The sequence below is a fragment of the Corylus avellana genome, chromosome ca4 (assembly GCF_901000735.1).
Source record: "Corylus avellana chromosome ca4, CavTom2PMs-1.0".
NCBI lineage: Eukaryota > Viridiplantae > Streptophyta > Magnoliopsida > Fagales > Betulaceae > Corylus > Corylus avellana.
The window spans coordinates 31,687,859-31,704,521 of record NC_081544.1 but is presented as its reverse complement, the minus strand read 5'-3'; the positions used below and the strand labels follow the sequence as shown (position 1 = coordinate 31,704,521).

The following is a 16,663-nucleotide window of genomic DNA, read 5'->3' as shown; positions in this document are numbered from 1 at the left end:
CCATAATGGTTTTGTTGAGTGGAATAGTTTAATCATGGCAACAGCTTCTCTTTGTCCACAATGCATACAAGTCTTTTCTTCAAATATAAACTCTTACGTAAACCACAAGCAATCGCCATTGACTACAAACTTGTTATTAGTTGGGCTCTTCCTACTTGGCCTCTAAAATCTAAACGATTTCAACCCACGGCAATAAGGAAAATTGTTAGCCACATTTATGTTCAAAATTGGGATTCACATTAATAAAGGCCATGGATCCCCCTCACTTATTAGTGATCTACCCCTCCAAGGACACATGCCTTTATCGTTTGGTTAGACAGCAATGCCTCATTATAGGCCATTAATTTGTTTTTTTGTTTTTTTTTTCCCCCTATTTTTGCAATGACCAATTAAATAGTTGTTGTGGTTGTACTGAATACTTTATAGTTATACTGATGTGTGCAGTGCATGCACCCTTCTGATGGCAGCTTATTAACAAGTTTGGGTACTTGGGTTGCTCTCGAAGGGATTAAAATGCTCATGAAAATAATAAAATATAGGATAAATATATCATAAATCCTTAAGTCAACCCGTCAAAATTAAAAATTTTTTTTTTTTTTTCGACAATTTACTCACTGGGTCAATCGAAATGTCAATAAACTCCCTACTGTCAAATTTTTTTAACAACCGTTAGACACATCATTCAAATATTACTTTTATATTAATTTAATTTTAAAATTTAAATCTAAAAAAAAAAAAAAAAATTAAAGGGCAGGGGGTTTGGGGTGGCTGCCCCCATTCAATTTTATTTTATTTTATTTTTTATTTTTAGATTTAAATTTTAAAATTAAATTAATATTTTAATGAGGTGTCTAACAGCTGTTAAAAAAATTTGACGGTAGAAAGTTTATTGGCATTTTGATTGACCCAGATAGTAAATTGTCGGTAAAAAAAAAAAACTTAAAGAGTTTTTAATTTTAACGGGTTGACTTAAGGACTTATAATATATTTACCCTAAAATATATCTTGAGTTAACATTGTATTCGTATTTTATCTTTTATTTTAATTAAATATTGGCTCTTATGAATTTAAATAATCTATGATTTAACAAACACCATAAATTTATATATTGGGAAAAGAACTAAAAAAACAAATAAATGGTTGTTTTCATTTTGGCGTTTTTTCCAAACATTGGTTATGATAGGGCGCTGTCGTATTAAATGGGCAAATGAAATTGTTGTAGCAAAAATCGGAGGGTTAAGCCAATCGAATTGATGGGAACCCCTCCCCTCGGGTGGGGCCCCTAAACATTTGCTTTGCCAAATCTTCCACTAGTTGGGACTTGGAAAGCTTCACATATTTTCCACGAAAGCGACCGACCAAAAATTAGGGGCCACCTCTATTCTTAACAGAAATGAAAAAAAAATAATAATAAAAAATCTAGAATGGCTAATGAACTTGCTTGACTCGCAACCCATTTCATTTGCCTATGTTATTTACCATTTCTGACTAATAAGCTGATTATGACATTTATCCCACCCCCTAAAGTCATCATACATTGTAGCAAACTCTTCTTTCTTTCAACGCCCTATATTATTTTAACTCGACAGCCGACAGCCGACAACCGTATAGGGTGATAATTTGTGTTCGTATGTCGGATTCGAATTGTATTAAAATATGAGTATAAGACTATATAGGTTAATTATGTTCTGACTAACCATCAACGGTGGTGATTCAATGTCCCCAAGAAAATTTCCGAAGTGGTTAGGTAAACACCACGACATGGGTTCGAATCACGCAATGAGAATTTTCATGCATGATTAATGTAAACTACTTTGATTCCTATTGATGCCTTGGTGGGGTTGAGTCAGGTTATAACTCAGTCGGACTTTAAGGAGCGCCTGCGGTTCCCACCGTTTAGGCCCCTCGTGCGCGACTCCTAACAGGTAGGTGCTACTATAGTTATGCTCAAGTAGAATAACCACATTTGGTCTATCCCACTTACCTTTTTTGAATAGACAAAAAATAAATTATATTCTGACTTATTCAATTAAACGGACCCATCAACCTTTTTAAAAACTTTTTTTTTTTTTTTTTTTTTTGAATTTTGAGTTATTTATTAATAATTTTATTTGAAGAACATGACTGAAAACAATTCAACATAGCCCACGTTTCTCATTGGAAGTCATATTTATTGATTGTCCGGGTATGGTTGCCCTATGGGACATGACAACCGAATCGTCCCCACTATCAGTATCAATTTATAGACCATATTTTGTGGTCCAGGATTTTGTTTTGGTTTGCTTATTTTTCAAGTCAAGAACATCTTCGTTTCATTTGATTATTATTACACAGAATTTCTAATTAAAATGACATTATTTTGCAATAAGATTTGTTTAAATGAGTAAAATGACATTAGTCTAAATACTTTTCATACGCAAATTCCACAAAATTCATTGCATTTATGATAACTTTTTTATTATATATGTGGTTGTTTTACGGTTTCAAGAAACAAAATAATTTTCAGACACATACGCAAGCAAATTTGGTCAGCAATGAAAGCAATTTCCTCATCAACGTACGTTCCGTCCAAATGTTATAAAAGAAGACCAATTTTGCAACACGGTATCATATTTAATTCATATTCTTTAGATGCTTTGTATGTATAATTCTACCCTGAGTTTTTGACTTTTCTTTTGTTTTTTGTTTTTTTTTTCTTTTTCTTTTTGCATGATTAAATCTATTACGTACACTCATATATGTTCACATGTATTTTAATTTAACAAGTGAGAATTATATATATAGAATTGGTGGAGCATCAAATTGCAAAGGTCCAGGATATGAGGTCCTGTAAATAATTAATACAAAATATATACAGTAATTATCCGATCACAAGCATGGATATAGGCAAAATTGCTCGCATATGGGTAGGTGAACCTAAATTATCCGGGTATGGTAATATTATTATCATTGTACTTGATACCCCAGGATATATATATATATATGAATCTGATCATATGTGGTTGTATAGCAACTGGCATATTAAATCTGCATATACCCAAGTCAGGCCTTTTTTTATTGGAGCCTCTAAATAAGATGGGTTGACAAAGCGATTTACAGGATAGAGTGGCTCATTCACCCTAAATCACTCCACTAGGGAGTGGTCTGGCCGCCCATTCTTTGGTGTTGAATGTGGTTATTCAATTTTTTTTTTTTTTTTTTAAATAATAATAAAAATGAAGATCTATTATTTATTATTATTATTATTATTATTTACTTTTAAGGTATTTAAGTAAATTTAGTTTATAAACTAAGGGCATTTTCATCATTTTACGTTAAAAATGAGCATGTGTGTGTTAAATGTGCATTTTAGATTTAACAAGTTGGCTTAATGGAAAGACATTTTTTTTTTTTTTTTTTTTTTCAACGATTAGTAATTGAAAGGAGCTGAGTTTGACCGGTGGTAGTTTGTAAGAACAACGTATAAATGAGTGATAGTTGAGAGATGTTAATTGTAATTAACCTTAAAAAAATAAATAAAATAAAAACTAATAGTTAAAAAAGGTGTTGTAAATAAGCATGGTCTCTCAAATACTTTCCCCATTTTGAACATGAATTATTTAGTTAGATTTAGAAAAAAAAAAAAACTTCATTTACCTCTTGATATTTTGGCACTTTTGCAATCATACCCTTAAAGTTTAAAAATTGTAATTTCAAGTGCCTATATTTCAGATTATTTGCAAATGAAATGTCCCTAGTGGCTTGTACCAGTATAAAATTAGAGTTTACGATTAAATCATAAGGTAAGCAAGTGAAATGTCCCTCATACCACTATAAAATTAATATAAATACAAAACTAATTTAACTAACAAATTTAATTTTGTTTTTAAGAAAACAAAAAGTAAAAATAGGAAAAAAGAAAAGAACAAAAAAAAAAGCTCTATGGTCATGGGTCACCTGAATGTTCTATTTTTTTTTTTTTTAAGGACAAAAATTTCCTGTAAGAAATATCTTCCAACTCATGTGAAATAGTGTTAGTGTCTGTAAACATTTAAAATGCACATTAAATTTAGTCTAAGTTAGTAAACTGCTATTAATGAGGTTAAGAATTTAATGTGCTTTTTAAATATTTATAGATACTTGTCACTATTTTACATGGATAATATTTCCTCCAGACTGGTTTGGAGGAAATTTTTGTCATTAAAAAAAAAAAAAAAAGTATTTTGGAGATTTATTAGAATTTATTAAAAATTCGGAAGACATTGCAGATTTTGAAAATATGGTAACTCAACATTATAACATTTAAAACTTAAAAAAAATGATTTTAAAAATCACGAAAAATCATTATTAAAAAAAAAAAGTCTCGAAAAATCGTAGCTAATTGATGTTAGCCATTTTCTTTGATGTTTTTATGAATTGAGATCCCTCAAATTGAGGTGAAATTGAAAATTCTTCAATTGTTAATCGGGGCCATTCATTTTAAATCTAATGGTCTATAAAATATCAGCTGCTTTTGTATAACCGAGGCATTAAATGCTGTCATTTGTTTTACTGATGTTTAAATGATTTTATACACCATTGAATTTAAAATAAATGATCATGATTAACAATTGGAGAATCTCCAACTTCTCTCCAATTGGAAGAGATCCGAATCCTGTTTTTATATTGTTGGATACGATCATTAATTAACCTATGTACTATGGTCGTACAAATGTCCACGCCGTTCTGCCTTGTTTTTTTGTGCGCATATAAATAATACAAAGGTAATACGTCTACTCCGATCTTAGAACTCAACTTTTTTATTTTATTTTATTTTTTTAACATGGAGAAGGAAACCAATTTTTCTGGACAAAGTGATAGAGTCATAGACCATGCAAATTTTAATGAAGATCGGCAATAGATATTGTGAAGTTTGTTAACTTAGAAGTCTCGTATGCTCATAGGGGTCGTTCGGCAAGGGACGATTATTGTTTAGCAAACAAAAATTGTAGTAAAAATTGATTAATACGAGAAAAAAGTAAAAATATTTAATATGAAAAAGTGATATATATATATATATATATTCGTTTGAAATGAATTTTTTATATGAATAGTAATAAAAAACTGTGATGTAAAAAATAAAAATGTTGATAATTATTATTTTTTTAAATGAATAATAAATTTTTTTGCCTAAATTTGAATAACAAACAACTTATGAAAGTATTAAATGCATGAGTCTAATCATAGCATAAAAGTTCTGATTTTTCTGAAACTTAAAGTCACTTCTTAAAGATATGGGTTAGGGTTTAATTTTGATTAACTCTTTGTTTTTTTAATATTTATTAATTCTGAACTTTGTTAGTTTTTTTTTTTGTTTTTTTTTGTTTTTGTTTTTATATTTTAAAACATTTTATTATAGAAATACGGTTATTAGCCTAATTTATTTTAGAGGCTTCCAAAAAATTTCATGAATTCCTAAATTTATTATTGGACATTCTAAAATAGAGAATCACCAATATTAGCCTCTTCATACCTTCGCCTAATAGAGTTATAAATATTAAAGGCTGACAACACTTTAATCGAGCTTAACTATACGCTTAACTACTTTGGGACCAATTAGCTACAAATGGCTTTTGGAGCTCATTGCCTAAACTAAATGGATCAAACGTTTAAGTTGAATTAGTGAAATTTTAAGAAAAAATTATAATACGAACAAAACTAGTAAATTAATTATCGTGTTTAATGATATCTGATTCATTGAGGTTAAAAAAAAAAAAAAACATCAACCTCGTTTTTTTTTTTGAAAAGAATCACCCTGGAATGTTACCTAGTTGAATAAAAATGCATATCATAATTTTTTTTTTTTTTATTTAAAAAAAAATGTTTGAAAATTTATTTGTAATACAAGTTGAGTGAAATTATAGAGCATAGCTTAGGCATTGGACCTCAGACACAAACCACCCACTAGGTCACCCTACCCCATGTAATAAATTTTTATAATATAGTCGCTTTTCTTTTGTGGGTACGATTAATGTTACAGTTTGAGGATTCGTTTGTATTGACAATGACGTGAGATATATGAAATTCTGATTCACTAAACTGCAATCAATGTTGTGAAGGGATTCTACTCCAAAGTAAAAGCCAAATAAAATCCATCAATTTCGTTATTCATTTTTAAATATTTAGCCTTTTGGACTATTTCTTTTCCAGTAATGCTATAAGTTTTTTTTTAGAGTTTTTTTTAATGTTATATAGTTTTTAAAATCACCAATAGATCAAAAGTCAATCAATCACATTTCAAATTCAGTGGTAATTTTAAAAGTTATATTACATTTGAGATGACTATAAAAAAACTCTAAGAAAACTTATAGTATGACTCATATCTTTTCTGCTTTGCTACCACCTTCCACCAACTGTCAATTAAAGAGTCAAATTTTTCATCCCTCAATCTTATCGATGTTCTTCAATTTGAATTAATGAAGAGCATGACATCATCTAAATCTAGCATCAAGATGTTAAAAGAGTTTGAAAAAGATTACATTGGGTAAGATTTTGATTGAAATAAAAGGTTGTCTTTAATACTTTTTTTCTTTCATTGGGTGACGAAGAAATGTTTTGACATTCTAGTAAACCTGGCGCCCATTGTATGGAACTAAAGATGATGTGCCAAAAACAGCCACGTATTAAGGAGCCATAATGTTCTTTTTTAACTACACAAAAAGGACTTCTTTTTCTTTTTTAACTGGTCAGACAGAAAACAGAGGATCAGCCAATCAGAACCCCACAGAAGCACGAATCCCATTCTCGTAAATATCTACCACCCAGATGGGCATTTATTATGTCAATCCTAATCCTCCCCACAGTAGGAGAGTGGGGCACACACTTTTGTCAGCTACAATTAGCCAATTAAACAATACTTAATATGGAAATTTTGTTGGAAACAAGCAACTTACGTTAATTGATTCGGTAGTATTAATCTTTTGAGGTAAACAAGTAGATTAGAAGAACGTAATTGTGAAGTTTGTTGTAAATTGTGATTGTTCCTGCAGAAAGGTGTGGTACTGTTTAAAATAAATACAATAATTATATAGTATATACGAGTGCGTTGGATTTTTCAAATTGTTAAATGGTGAAGAAATAGTTTTTAATATCTGTACCAAAAGCAAGGAAGGTGGAGAGAATCTAGAAATGCCCATTTCTTTTCATTACCTCAAAAACACAGAAATAAATTAGATTTTATATTTATATATAGAAGGGAAAAGAAATGCGTGTGTGAGAGAGAGAAGTGAAGAAAAAGCAGAGAATAAAAAGAGACCGGATGTTGACAAATATCATGTCACTGTTCTTAGAAGGTCGTTTGTTTGTGTGAAGATTTCTTATCTGGGATCTCTCTCTTTCTCTCTCTCTAAAGGAAGAAAAGGAAAAAAACTCTCTCTCTCCAAAAACTCTATTCTTTGAGAGAGAAAGAGAGTGGCCCAGCAGATCGAAATCTCCTCCTTTTCTTCAATCTTGTGACGATCTAAGCTCCTTCAACGGTGTTGCAAAAACACCCACTTTTTTTGTTTGTTGAATAATTATTGTTATCATTTTCTCTAGCTGCTTTGGTCTCAGTGGTGAGAGTCTGGGACTCTGAATTTTCCATGATGTGGAGTTTTCGTTGAATGATTCAATCCATGCGGGGTTCTTGAGGAGAGAGCTGATAAGAGGATGTGGGTCTGAGGTAAAACTTATTCTTACTTTCTTAGTAAATTGATTTATGATTTCATTTTGCTTGATGATTTTGTTAATTGGGTTTTACTTTATTTTAATTATGTACTTTATTCTGCCTTTTGAAATTGTTAAATTGTTGCCTTTTTTTATGGCTTGATTGTGCATTTGTTTTTGTGGTTTCACTGCAACTTATAAACTCCACTGATATTTCTTTTGATATTTAATTTGTATTTTGTTTTGATTTGATTTGATTTTTATTTTTATTTTTTATTTTTTGAATTTGTTTGATGGTTGATTATAGTATTTGTTATGGTCCATTTGTCTTGTTAATATTTGCTTACATATGTTAATTTTAGGTTGTAACTGGGTAGGATCTGTTCTATTAACTTTTATTACCGATGTAGATATTCGTCATCTCGATAATTAGCAAAGAGAACTTCGAACTTTCCATCTTGATCTTAAGGCTTCTAAAAGATTCAGCGTACTGGGTTTTTCCTCCAAATTTTGGTCGGCGTTGAGGATTTTTGTGCGGCATGAAAAGCTTATGGTGATTACCGGCTGTCTTGGATTCTCTTCGCTACCATATAATATTTTCTTTTTCGGCGTCTACTTCTAACTGCATTAGTGAAGGATTTTTTTGTTTCTTCGTTACAAATCTTATCAATACTTTTGAATTTGGATGCTTTATTAAAATGTTGTATTCATTTTTAGCTGAGTGAAGGGAAGGGTTATATGATTATCCCTGTTCTACTATTGGTATCACGGGATTGTTCCTTGAGTTGCTTGTGAGTTCTCCTAGTCAATTAGAAATGGAGATTCCTATGCTTGGAGGAGCGTTATATTGGATTTAGTTAGAGATAATGGCTACTATCAGTATGGAATGTGAGGAAGGTAATGTAGTTGCTGTTCTGAAAACAAAGTGTCAGATAGCAGTTGAAGTGTTCAGCCAGGTCCATGAATATTTATAATTTGAGACTCGTAACTAAGAACTGCGTTAGTTTTGTTGAATTGTTTCTAAAGAAGGCTGCTGATCCTTATTTGTCGCACTGTCAAACGGTCAATTATAGCAATGAATACTCTAGAGCATCTAAAAGACTTTTAATATAATTGTAGCTTGCAGTAATAAACTGCTTGAGCAACTTGTCACTAATTTTTTAGTTCTTGGAACATGCAGGGTTTTTTTTAAATTATTAAAGATGCATAGGTCCTCCTTTGCTTTCTTAGACCTGAAATGGATTTAGTGATAAGAGAAACTATAAGTTTTATTATCTATTAAAATCCTATTTCGTTGAATGAAATACAATAATACTTTCTAGGATTTTTTGTTGCTTCTATCTGTTTCTTTTAGTGAGTGCTTTTTGTTGAGAGTCATGGTTTCAACATAGTTATAGTGAATGTGATTGCTAGTGTTATTAACTAACTCATTCATGTTTCTCTAAATAATTATTGTACCTGTGCATTCATGCTGCTCGGAATGCTTGCTTTTTAAGAGCCAATTTGTTTATGGTAAGAAAGCCTATTAAAGTTTTCTCTTTGAAGGTGCAAGAACTTTTAACTTTTCATTTTTTTCCCCTTGATACTTATATACAGTATATCAGATTGTAGATGCTCTCTAGGCTTCATAGAGCTGTTTCTGGAGAGTGATTCTTGAATTTCTAGACTGGAAAGCCTTTAGGATAACTTCTGCTGTTAATTCGCGTGCTAGGTCTATAAGGTCATGTGACTTAGGTGATAGAGGGAGAGTGTAGAATCAATTAGTTTTACTGTGAAGAAGATTTAGGATATGAAATTAGTAAATAGAAATGGAACAAAGAAGCAACCAATCAGCATTAGCTTAACTAGGAAACATGAAAAATTAAGACATTTATGAGGGAACATCTTTGAAAATACATTGGAAGGCTGGCAAATATGAAGTGATAATATATGTGTAAAAAAATGTGATGCCTATTATTGTGCAAAATGAGAATCTTGGTACCAAAACAAGTGCGTTCTTGAACTTATGAGACCTTTAATGTTTCCACTTTCCATAAAAATTGCCTAATGGCTCATTTCGTTCCTGCCCTTGGTAAGTAATCTTAGCATGCTTTGTTGGTTGTGAATTTCCTTGTATGTATATAACTGTATCCATTGCTTTTTTTTCTTTTTTCCTTTCTTAATAAAAACTAGGGCGAGCAGTTCTGCTAATTGGGAATCGTTACATGGAACTAGATTCGCATTGTTAAGACTGATTGTTTTGCTTATTTGTTTCAGTGTTGATAAGTTCCTTCATTGGTGTTCAGGAATGGGAACAAAAGTGCAGTGTAAAGGTTATCTGCCAGGATATTACACTATGAGGGATCTTAACGAGAATTCTAACAGTTGTAGCTGGCCCCTGTATTATGGGGATAAAACCTTGGTAAATGGGCAGTATTATAATGATTTCTTGCCGAGGGCTGCCACAGATTCGTATCCTGATTATGATAAGGATGTAGTGAAGCAGATGATGCTTGAGCATGAGGCAATATTCAAAAATCAGGTATTCAAAATTTCTTGGCCCTTTTAAATTCCTAGGGGTTCAATCAATTGTATTCTTAACAGATTGAGTTTATTTAGTTTTATTGGATACATCTGATTTTTCTGCATTCATCCAGGTGTATGAACTTCACCGCCTTTATAGAATACAGAGGGATTTGATGGATGAATTTAAAAGGAAAGAATTACATAAAACCCGGATGCCCATTGAGTCATCATTGTCATCAAGTCCCTTAGCATCTCAAATTACGTCTGAAGATCCTCGAAAATGGCATATCCCCAGCTTCCCTTTGGCAAACTCTGTTTGTGCTAGACCATCTGTTTCGGGTGTTGAGGACATTCATTCTACTTTGAGTTCTATAAAAGGAAACAGCGCACAAGGTGGTCCTTTTTTATCCCAAAATGGGGGTAATTCAAAGGATTTAGAGGTGCTGGACTCCAGACCCTCAAAGGTCAGGAGGAAAACGTTTGATCTTCAACTTCCAGCTGATGAATACATTGATACTGAAGAAGGGGATCAGATAAGCAAAGAAAACGGATCTGGCATGTCAAGTTATCATTCTAATAGAAATCATAAGGTTGGTCCTGAGAATGGTGTAAAGTTGTTTCCTATCGATGGTAGGAAGAGTGGTTTTCAAGGAGAGGCTTCGCCTTCTGTTTCGTGTTTAGAGAGCAGAAATGGTTTGGCAGACTTGAATGAGCCTATTCAGATAGAAGAAACAAATGCTTCTGGATATGTTGATGTTCTGGGCCGTCGTGCCTGTCACCTTGAGGTTCAAGGCCCTGATCTGTCTGCTAAACCAAACTCGCAGTTTCTAAGTTTGCAAAAGGAAATTTCACTCAACTCCCACAATGGAACTGATAATGGGACTTGGAATACTCGGCACTTAGAGAACAATGGAAATGGAAAAGGGTGGTTTTCCCATATGCTTGAATCAGGTATGGTTTCTTCATCAAGTTGCATCAAAATTTCTTAAGTTGGTTCTGTTTGAATTCTTCAGTTTTCTCTATTTTTTTAAACGTATATGTCTGGTCAGCTTGTTTCATCGGATTACAACTTTTTTCTTTTTTTTTTCTTTTTTTTTTCATTTTTTTTTTCCGGGTGCCAATTTGTTTATAGGGCACAGTAAAAGCAACTTGAACTCTGCTTCTCAAGGTTTCCAACCAGAAATATCTTCCCAGCCAATGCAAGTTTTGCTTAACAAAGCTCATGAATCTTCTGCTTACTATCTAACTGATCAAAGCAAGATAGGATTGTGGAATGAAAGAACAGTTTGTGCTTTGGAAATGTCAGACAGAGGTCATGAAATCTCCAGTAATAAGCATCTGGGGTCAATTGTGGCCTCCCATGTACCCAGTCCATATACTATTGCCCCGTCCTCTGATTTTGCCAAGTCTTGGTCTCACTCAGTTTCATCTTGGGAAAGGCAAAGTAGTAGCTTAAGCCAGAAGTCAATATCAGTTCAAAAACAACCATGTTTGAACTCATCTGCTAACTTGAGTAAGAGTTCTCAGTCATCAGTGCAGAGCAATGGATTTTTTGGAGATGCTTGGCATATTAAGAGCAATCCTAGATGTGACCCATCATTTGGAAGTGAAGTGCCTAACAGAAATGGATTTTACCATGGGTCATCATCAGGGTCCAAGGAACCAGGTCATCTCCCTTCAATCAGCTATGATTATTTGAACTCAAGTAATGATCACCACAGAGCTCCTGACCACTTCTTCAATAATGGTATGATGAAGTACTTTAAGGGTTCAGATTGCCTGGACATGAATTCTGTAAAAGATGAGAACGTGAATGCGGTGCTTTCAAACAGTTCATCCAACAAAGTAGCTTCCCAGCAAGGTTTTGAGATGATAGATGGAGGACAGAAGCATGAAGAGCATCTTGCAGTATTGCCATGGCTCAGACCTAAGCCTGCTTCTAAGAATCAGGCATCCAATGCAGGGAGAATTTCAACTACAGAAGAGCCGAGTTTCTTGCAATTTTCACCAAAACAGTTATCCAACAAAATTGAAAAGGAGAAGGGAACTAATGAAATTTTTACACAGAATTTAAAATCGGATTCATGTTCTAATGATGTTGAGATCAAGAGGACTGAAGTTGGAGCCCACCCGAGTAATAGAAAAATTCTTGGGTTTCCCATCTTTGAAAAGTCTCATATTTCTAAGAATGAGTCTTCTTCTTTCACCTCCCCCTCTGTGTCCCTTCCTCTCCCATCTGAAGGTGAAGTTGTGGAGAATAACGGGAAAAACAGAGTCCTTGATATAAACTTGCCTTGTGAACCTGCAGTTCCTGACTTGGGCGATCAGATAACGGCAGAAGTTCTGGTTAAAGATAAGAAAACAGATGCAAATGTTTCCATTTTCAGACATAACATTGATCTGAATTTCAGTATAAGTGACGATGAAACATCCTTGGTACCTTCTATTCCTAGCACTAATGTGAAGATTACAGCAGGGATAGATTTAGAAGCCCCTGTAGTTGTTGAGACTGAGGAGGAAGTAATTCCTGGAGAAGCTGCAGAAAAGCAGCATGTGGTTCTTCTGCAATCACCACAGCAGAAAGCTGAGCACCCAGAGGATGAAGTTATGATGGTAGCAGCAGAGGCAATAGTTGCCATCTCATCAACAAGTCTCCACAATCAGTTTGATGATACCACTTGCAATCCTTCAGAAGCTTCTGTGGATCGCCTTAATTGGTTTGTGGAGATAGTTTCCTCATGTGGAGATGATATTGAGAGCAAGTTTGACCTTGTTTTGAGAGTCAAAGATAGTGAGGATAATGAAGAAGAAGAAGAAGAAGAAGAAGGGAGTGATTACTTTGAGTTCATGACATTAAAACTAATAGAGACAAAGGAAGAAGATTATATGCCTAAACCTCTGGTTCCAGAAAACTTAAAGCTGGAGGAAACTGGAGCCACTTTATTACCAAATCGGGCCCGGAAGGGCCAGGCAAGAAGAGGTAGGCAGCGAAGAGACTTCCAAAGAGACATCCTTCCAGGCCTTGCTTCTCTTTCAAGGCATGAGGTAACAGAGGATCTTCAGACATTTGGGGGGCTGATGCGAGCAACCGGTCATTTGTGGCATTCAGGATTGACAAGGAGGAGCTCTACTAGAAATGGTTGTGGAAGGGGCAGGCGGCGGTCAGTGGCGAGCTCCTCCCCCACTGTGCCAATGAGCTCAGCTTGCACTCCGCTGATACAGCAGCTTAATATTGTTGAAGTGGGACTGGAGGATAGAAGCCTAACAGGGTGGGGGAAGACAACTAGACGTCCCCGCCGGCAGAGATGCCCTGCAGGTAATCATACATCTATCCCTTTAACCTGATTGTGGGAAGAGGCTTTGTATTCTTAATTTAGAATTTTATAGAGGGAAGTAAGGAGTTGTTTCTCTGGCTTTGGGGAAGTGAAGTGGTTCTGAGCCATGGGGACTGCCTTTTGTACATTTCTTAGTCCAAAATTTGGGCTTGCTTGATTATCTACCTTTGAGTGTTTACCAACTTTGTATTACCGTAAATAATGTTGTATGATTTGTTCCGGGATATATAATAGCATTCCTTCACTTGTGTGTGCAGTCCCTTGGGTCTTAGGGGTATTTTCTTAATTGGTTGGGTGCTATTATATATTATTTGCTTCATCTGATTGACCCACCGGCCGGAGTTTTGTTAAAGATGAAGGCTAAGAATGTCAGGTTGAAGCAGAGCTAAAATGCTATCATCTGAGGACACATTGGGCAAACGAAACACAAGGAAATATGTTGTCTTTTTAGATGGGTGAGCTTGGCCTTTAAGGGGAGGAAGAGAATATATGTTATCAACTGCTTGGAACAAGAGAGGCATTAATAAAGGAATTTTAAACAACATAGAAACATATTTGCCACTGTAAAAATCATCTGACCTGAATTCTCTTCGAAATCAGATGAGGAAATTCTGCAATACAAGGGGCACTAGTGTCAATAAATGTCAAACCCACATGAAACTCTTTCAGAAAATGAGAGAGGAATTGACATGGAGAAATTTCAGACGACTTTTGGAAAATGGGTGTCCCTGTAAATGAGGGTTTGTTTCCCACATCACATGGGACAATGATGCTGCAATTGAGGAACCAAACTTGATGGCCAACCAACTTTCACGCAAGTGAAATAATTGTGCGGGGAGAGTAATTTAGAGTGTGGTGACCCAGTCATTTTCATTTATGTGAATCCACTTTTCTGATTAACAATTCGCTCCATATTCAAACAATTCTTTTCCGCCAACATAATCAGAATACTACATCCAATCGAAAAGATTGCTGGCTCTATTCCTATTTTTATTCCTCCACATTGAATGAAAAATAATATTAGTAATTATTAACAACCTGCATTCATCAATGATTTCCACGAACCTTTTCCACTTTCCATGTCCTTCTCCCTCTCTCCCCCACCCCTCTCTCTCTCTCTCTCTGCCTATCAAATTAAAGCCATATAAATTATTCTATAAATCTGCCATAAATGATCGTCTGTGCAGCTGTGCTAATGATTTGGACTTATCAATCGGTGGGACTATGTTTGTTCACATACGTAATCGAAACGAACCAAGATCTGTAACAATTACAATAAATGTAAGAATTTTATATGAAATTTATTTTTTCCAACATAGCTTGGGTAAATTAATTTTATCATTTTTTTTTTTTGGTATAAATTACTATTAATCTAAATAAAAAATTATTAAAAAACCGGGTCCCGGGTCCATAACATTGGGCCCAAGTAGGCAGATGTTGTGGGTGTGTTGTTTGTTTCTCAAAAAGCGGCTTTAACTTCATTGTCTGTACTTGTGGGTAGCCAATCGAAACCTTTAGCTAAACTTTGTCGACCTGAACCAACATTTTCTAGGAATTATTTTTTCCATAAATGAAAAAAAAAAAGAGAGAAAAATTTGTCTACTTCAAGACTCCATTATTAAATAATTAAATTTAATTATTTAGTAATTGACTTATTAAGGGTGCGTTTGAGATTGCGATTTCGAAAGAATAATTTGTTTTTTTAAAAGATATCGCAAAACGTAAGGCATATGACATTGCGATTTAAAAAACACTTAATTTAAAATAGAAAAAATAAATAAATCTTCAATTTCAATAAGCAGGCTATGAGATGCTTATTTGAAAAAGTGCGAATTTAAACCAAAATCATGAATTCGCATAACAAATATTTAATTAAAAATTACTTTTTAATAGATTTTGCCAAACACCTTTACAATTTTAGAAAGTTAAAATCGTACTTATTAAAATCGTAATCCCAAACGAACCATAAATATTATTGGCTTTAAAAAGTGAACCATAATAAAATTGAATTATTTAATAGCTAAAATAATAAATATTAAAAAATAAGTTGGTTGGAAAGAGGGAGAGTGTGTGCACGCGAGTGGGAGGGCAGGTGGTGGGGTGGGATAGAGAGGGGACAGAAGACGAGAAGATCTTTCTTTTTGTACGCAGTGTGAGGCTGCATATGCGTCGTCGTGTCGGTGTCCCAGTTGATTTGTCGTACAGTGGTCATAGTCAATAAGTCTCCCTTAGATACTCCTCCAACCAATCGCATTTCACAACAACTCCTTTGCTTTCTTTTTCTTTCGTCATGCAAAAAAGCAACACCCACTCCACTTTTCAGTGCTGCCCCCCTCCCCCCTACTTATCTGTCCTTTTCTCGGACTTACTTTTTATTTTATTTTATTTTGGTTTTTTATCTTTTTTGCTTTGTACCCTACTACCATTAATTAATTGCACCTGGGGCCCTTCACATTTATTTATTTTTATATTCCCAGATCTTCTTGTATTTCTACTTTGTAACCCTAGTACTACACGTGAGAGTTGAGATCATCATCTCACAACATGTGGTCCACGGAACACCATCTTATCCGGTTCAAATGAATCGTAGAATATTCAGTTAGTTATAGTGAAAGGGTATTTTTATCTTTTTATTTTTTGAAAGACAAAAATATCACTCCACTATAACTAATTGAATATTTTCCAATTTCAAATGAACTGTAGAGGATCCTAATTCAATGTCCACATGTAACCTTGAAATATTCTTTGGACTCCTTACTTTTATTTATTTATGTACTTTTATCACTTTATAATAATCCTATTCTTTCTTTGCATTTATAAAGAAAAAATCTTCGTTTAATTTAGTTTATTAAATTAACATACATGTATAATAAAACATGTAGTTTAAGAATATACAAATTTTGGATAGCCCCCAACTTATTGTGACAAATGGGTTCCATAAGAAAAAGGTTGTCTTAGATTTGCTACCTGAATTATTAACAATTTAGACAACAAATTGCTGAAAATCTGTATTGGACTTTGGTTAAGGTTGGCCCAAAACGAATATGTCTGGTAAACATTGGTGAGGCCCAATAGAAGTTGTCATTGGTATTATTAGGCCTTAGGGTTAAAAGGGGCGTCTTCTTTACGTTCTCGTTGGCATATTAACAATTAGGGAAGGA

The 16,663-nt window shown here is 33.8% G+C and overlaps 1 protein-coding gene across 2 annotated transcripts; it reads left to right on the top strand.

Annotated features, from left to right (window-relative positions):
* Positions 1-7,304: 7,304 nt before the first annotated feature.
* Positions 7,305-13,758, top strand: LOC132178549 (uncharacterized). 2 transcript variants are annotated; one of them, XM_059590991.1, is made up of 4 exons: positions 7,305-7,678; positions 9,948-10,183; positions 10,299-11,118; positions 11,300-13,758. In XM_059590991.1, exons 2-4 carry the CDS (start codon positions 9,950-9,952, stop codon positions 13,510-13,512), a joined length of 3,267 nt encoding a protein of 1,088 aa, XP_059446974.1. In that variant the 5' UTR covers positions 7,305-7,678; positions 9,948-9,949; the 3' UTR covers positions 13,513-13,758. The 2 variants fall into 2 exon arrangements, with proteins under 2 accessions (XP_059446974.1, XP_059446973.1); XM_059590990.1 differs by having other exon boundaries at positions 9,919-10,183.
* The last annotated feature ends 2,905 nt before the right edge of the window (positions 13,759-16,663 follow it).

What these genes read in the sequence shown, in the direction of transcription:
- LOC132178549 (XM_059590991.1), top strand. Translation starts at nt 9,950, where the DNA reads ATGGGAACAAAAGTGCAGTGTAAAGGTTATCTGCCAGGATATTACACT. An exon ending in AGGCAATATTCAAAAATCAG is followed by an intron (nt 10,184 to 10,298) that starts GTATTCAAAATT and finishes GCATTCATCCAG; the next exon opens with GTGTATGAACTTCACCGCCT. An exon ending in TTCCCATATGCTTGAATCAG is followed by an intron (nt 11,119 to 11,299) that starts GTATGGTTTCTT and finishes ATTTGTTTATAG; the next exon opens with GGCACAGTAAAAGCAACTTG.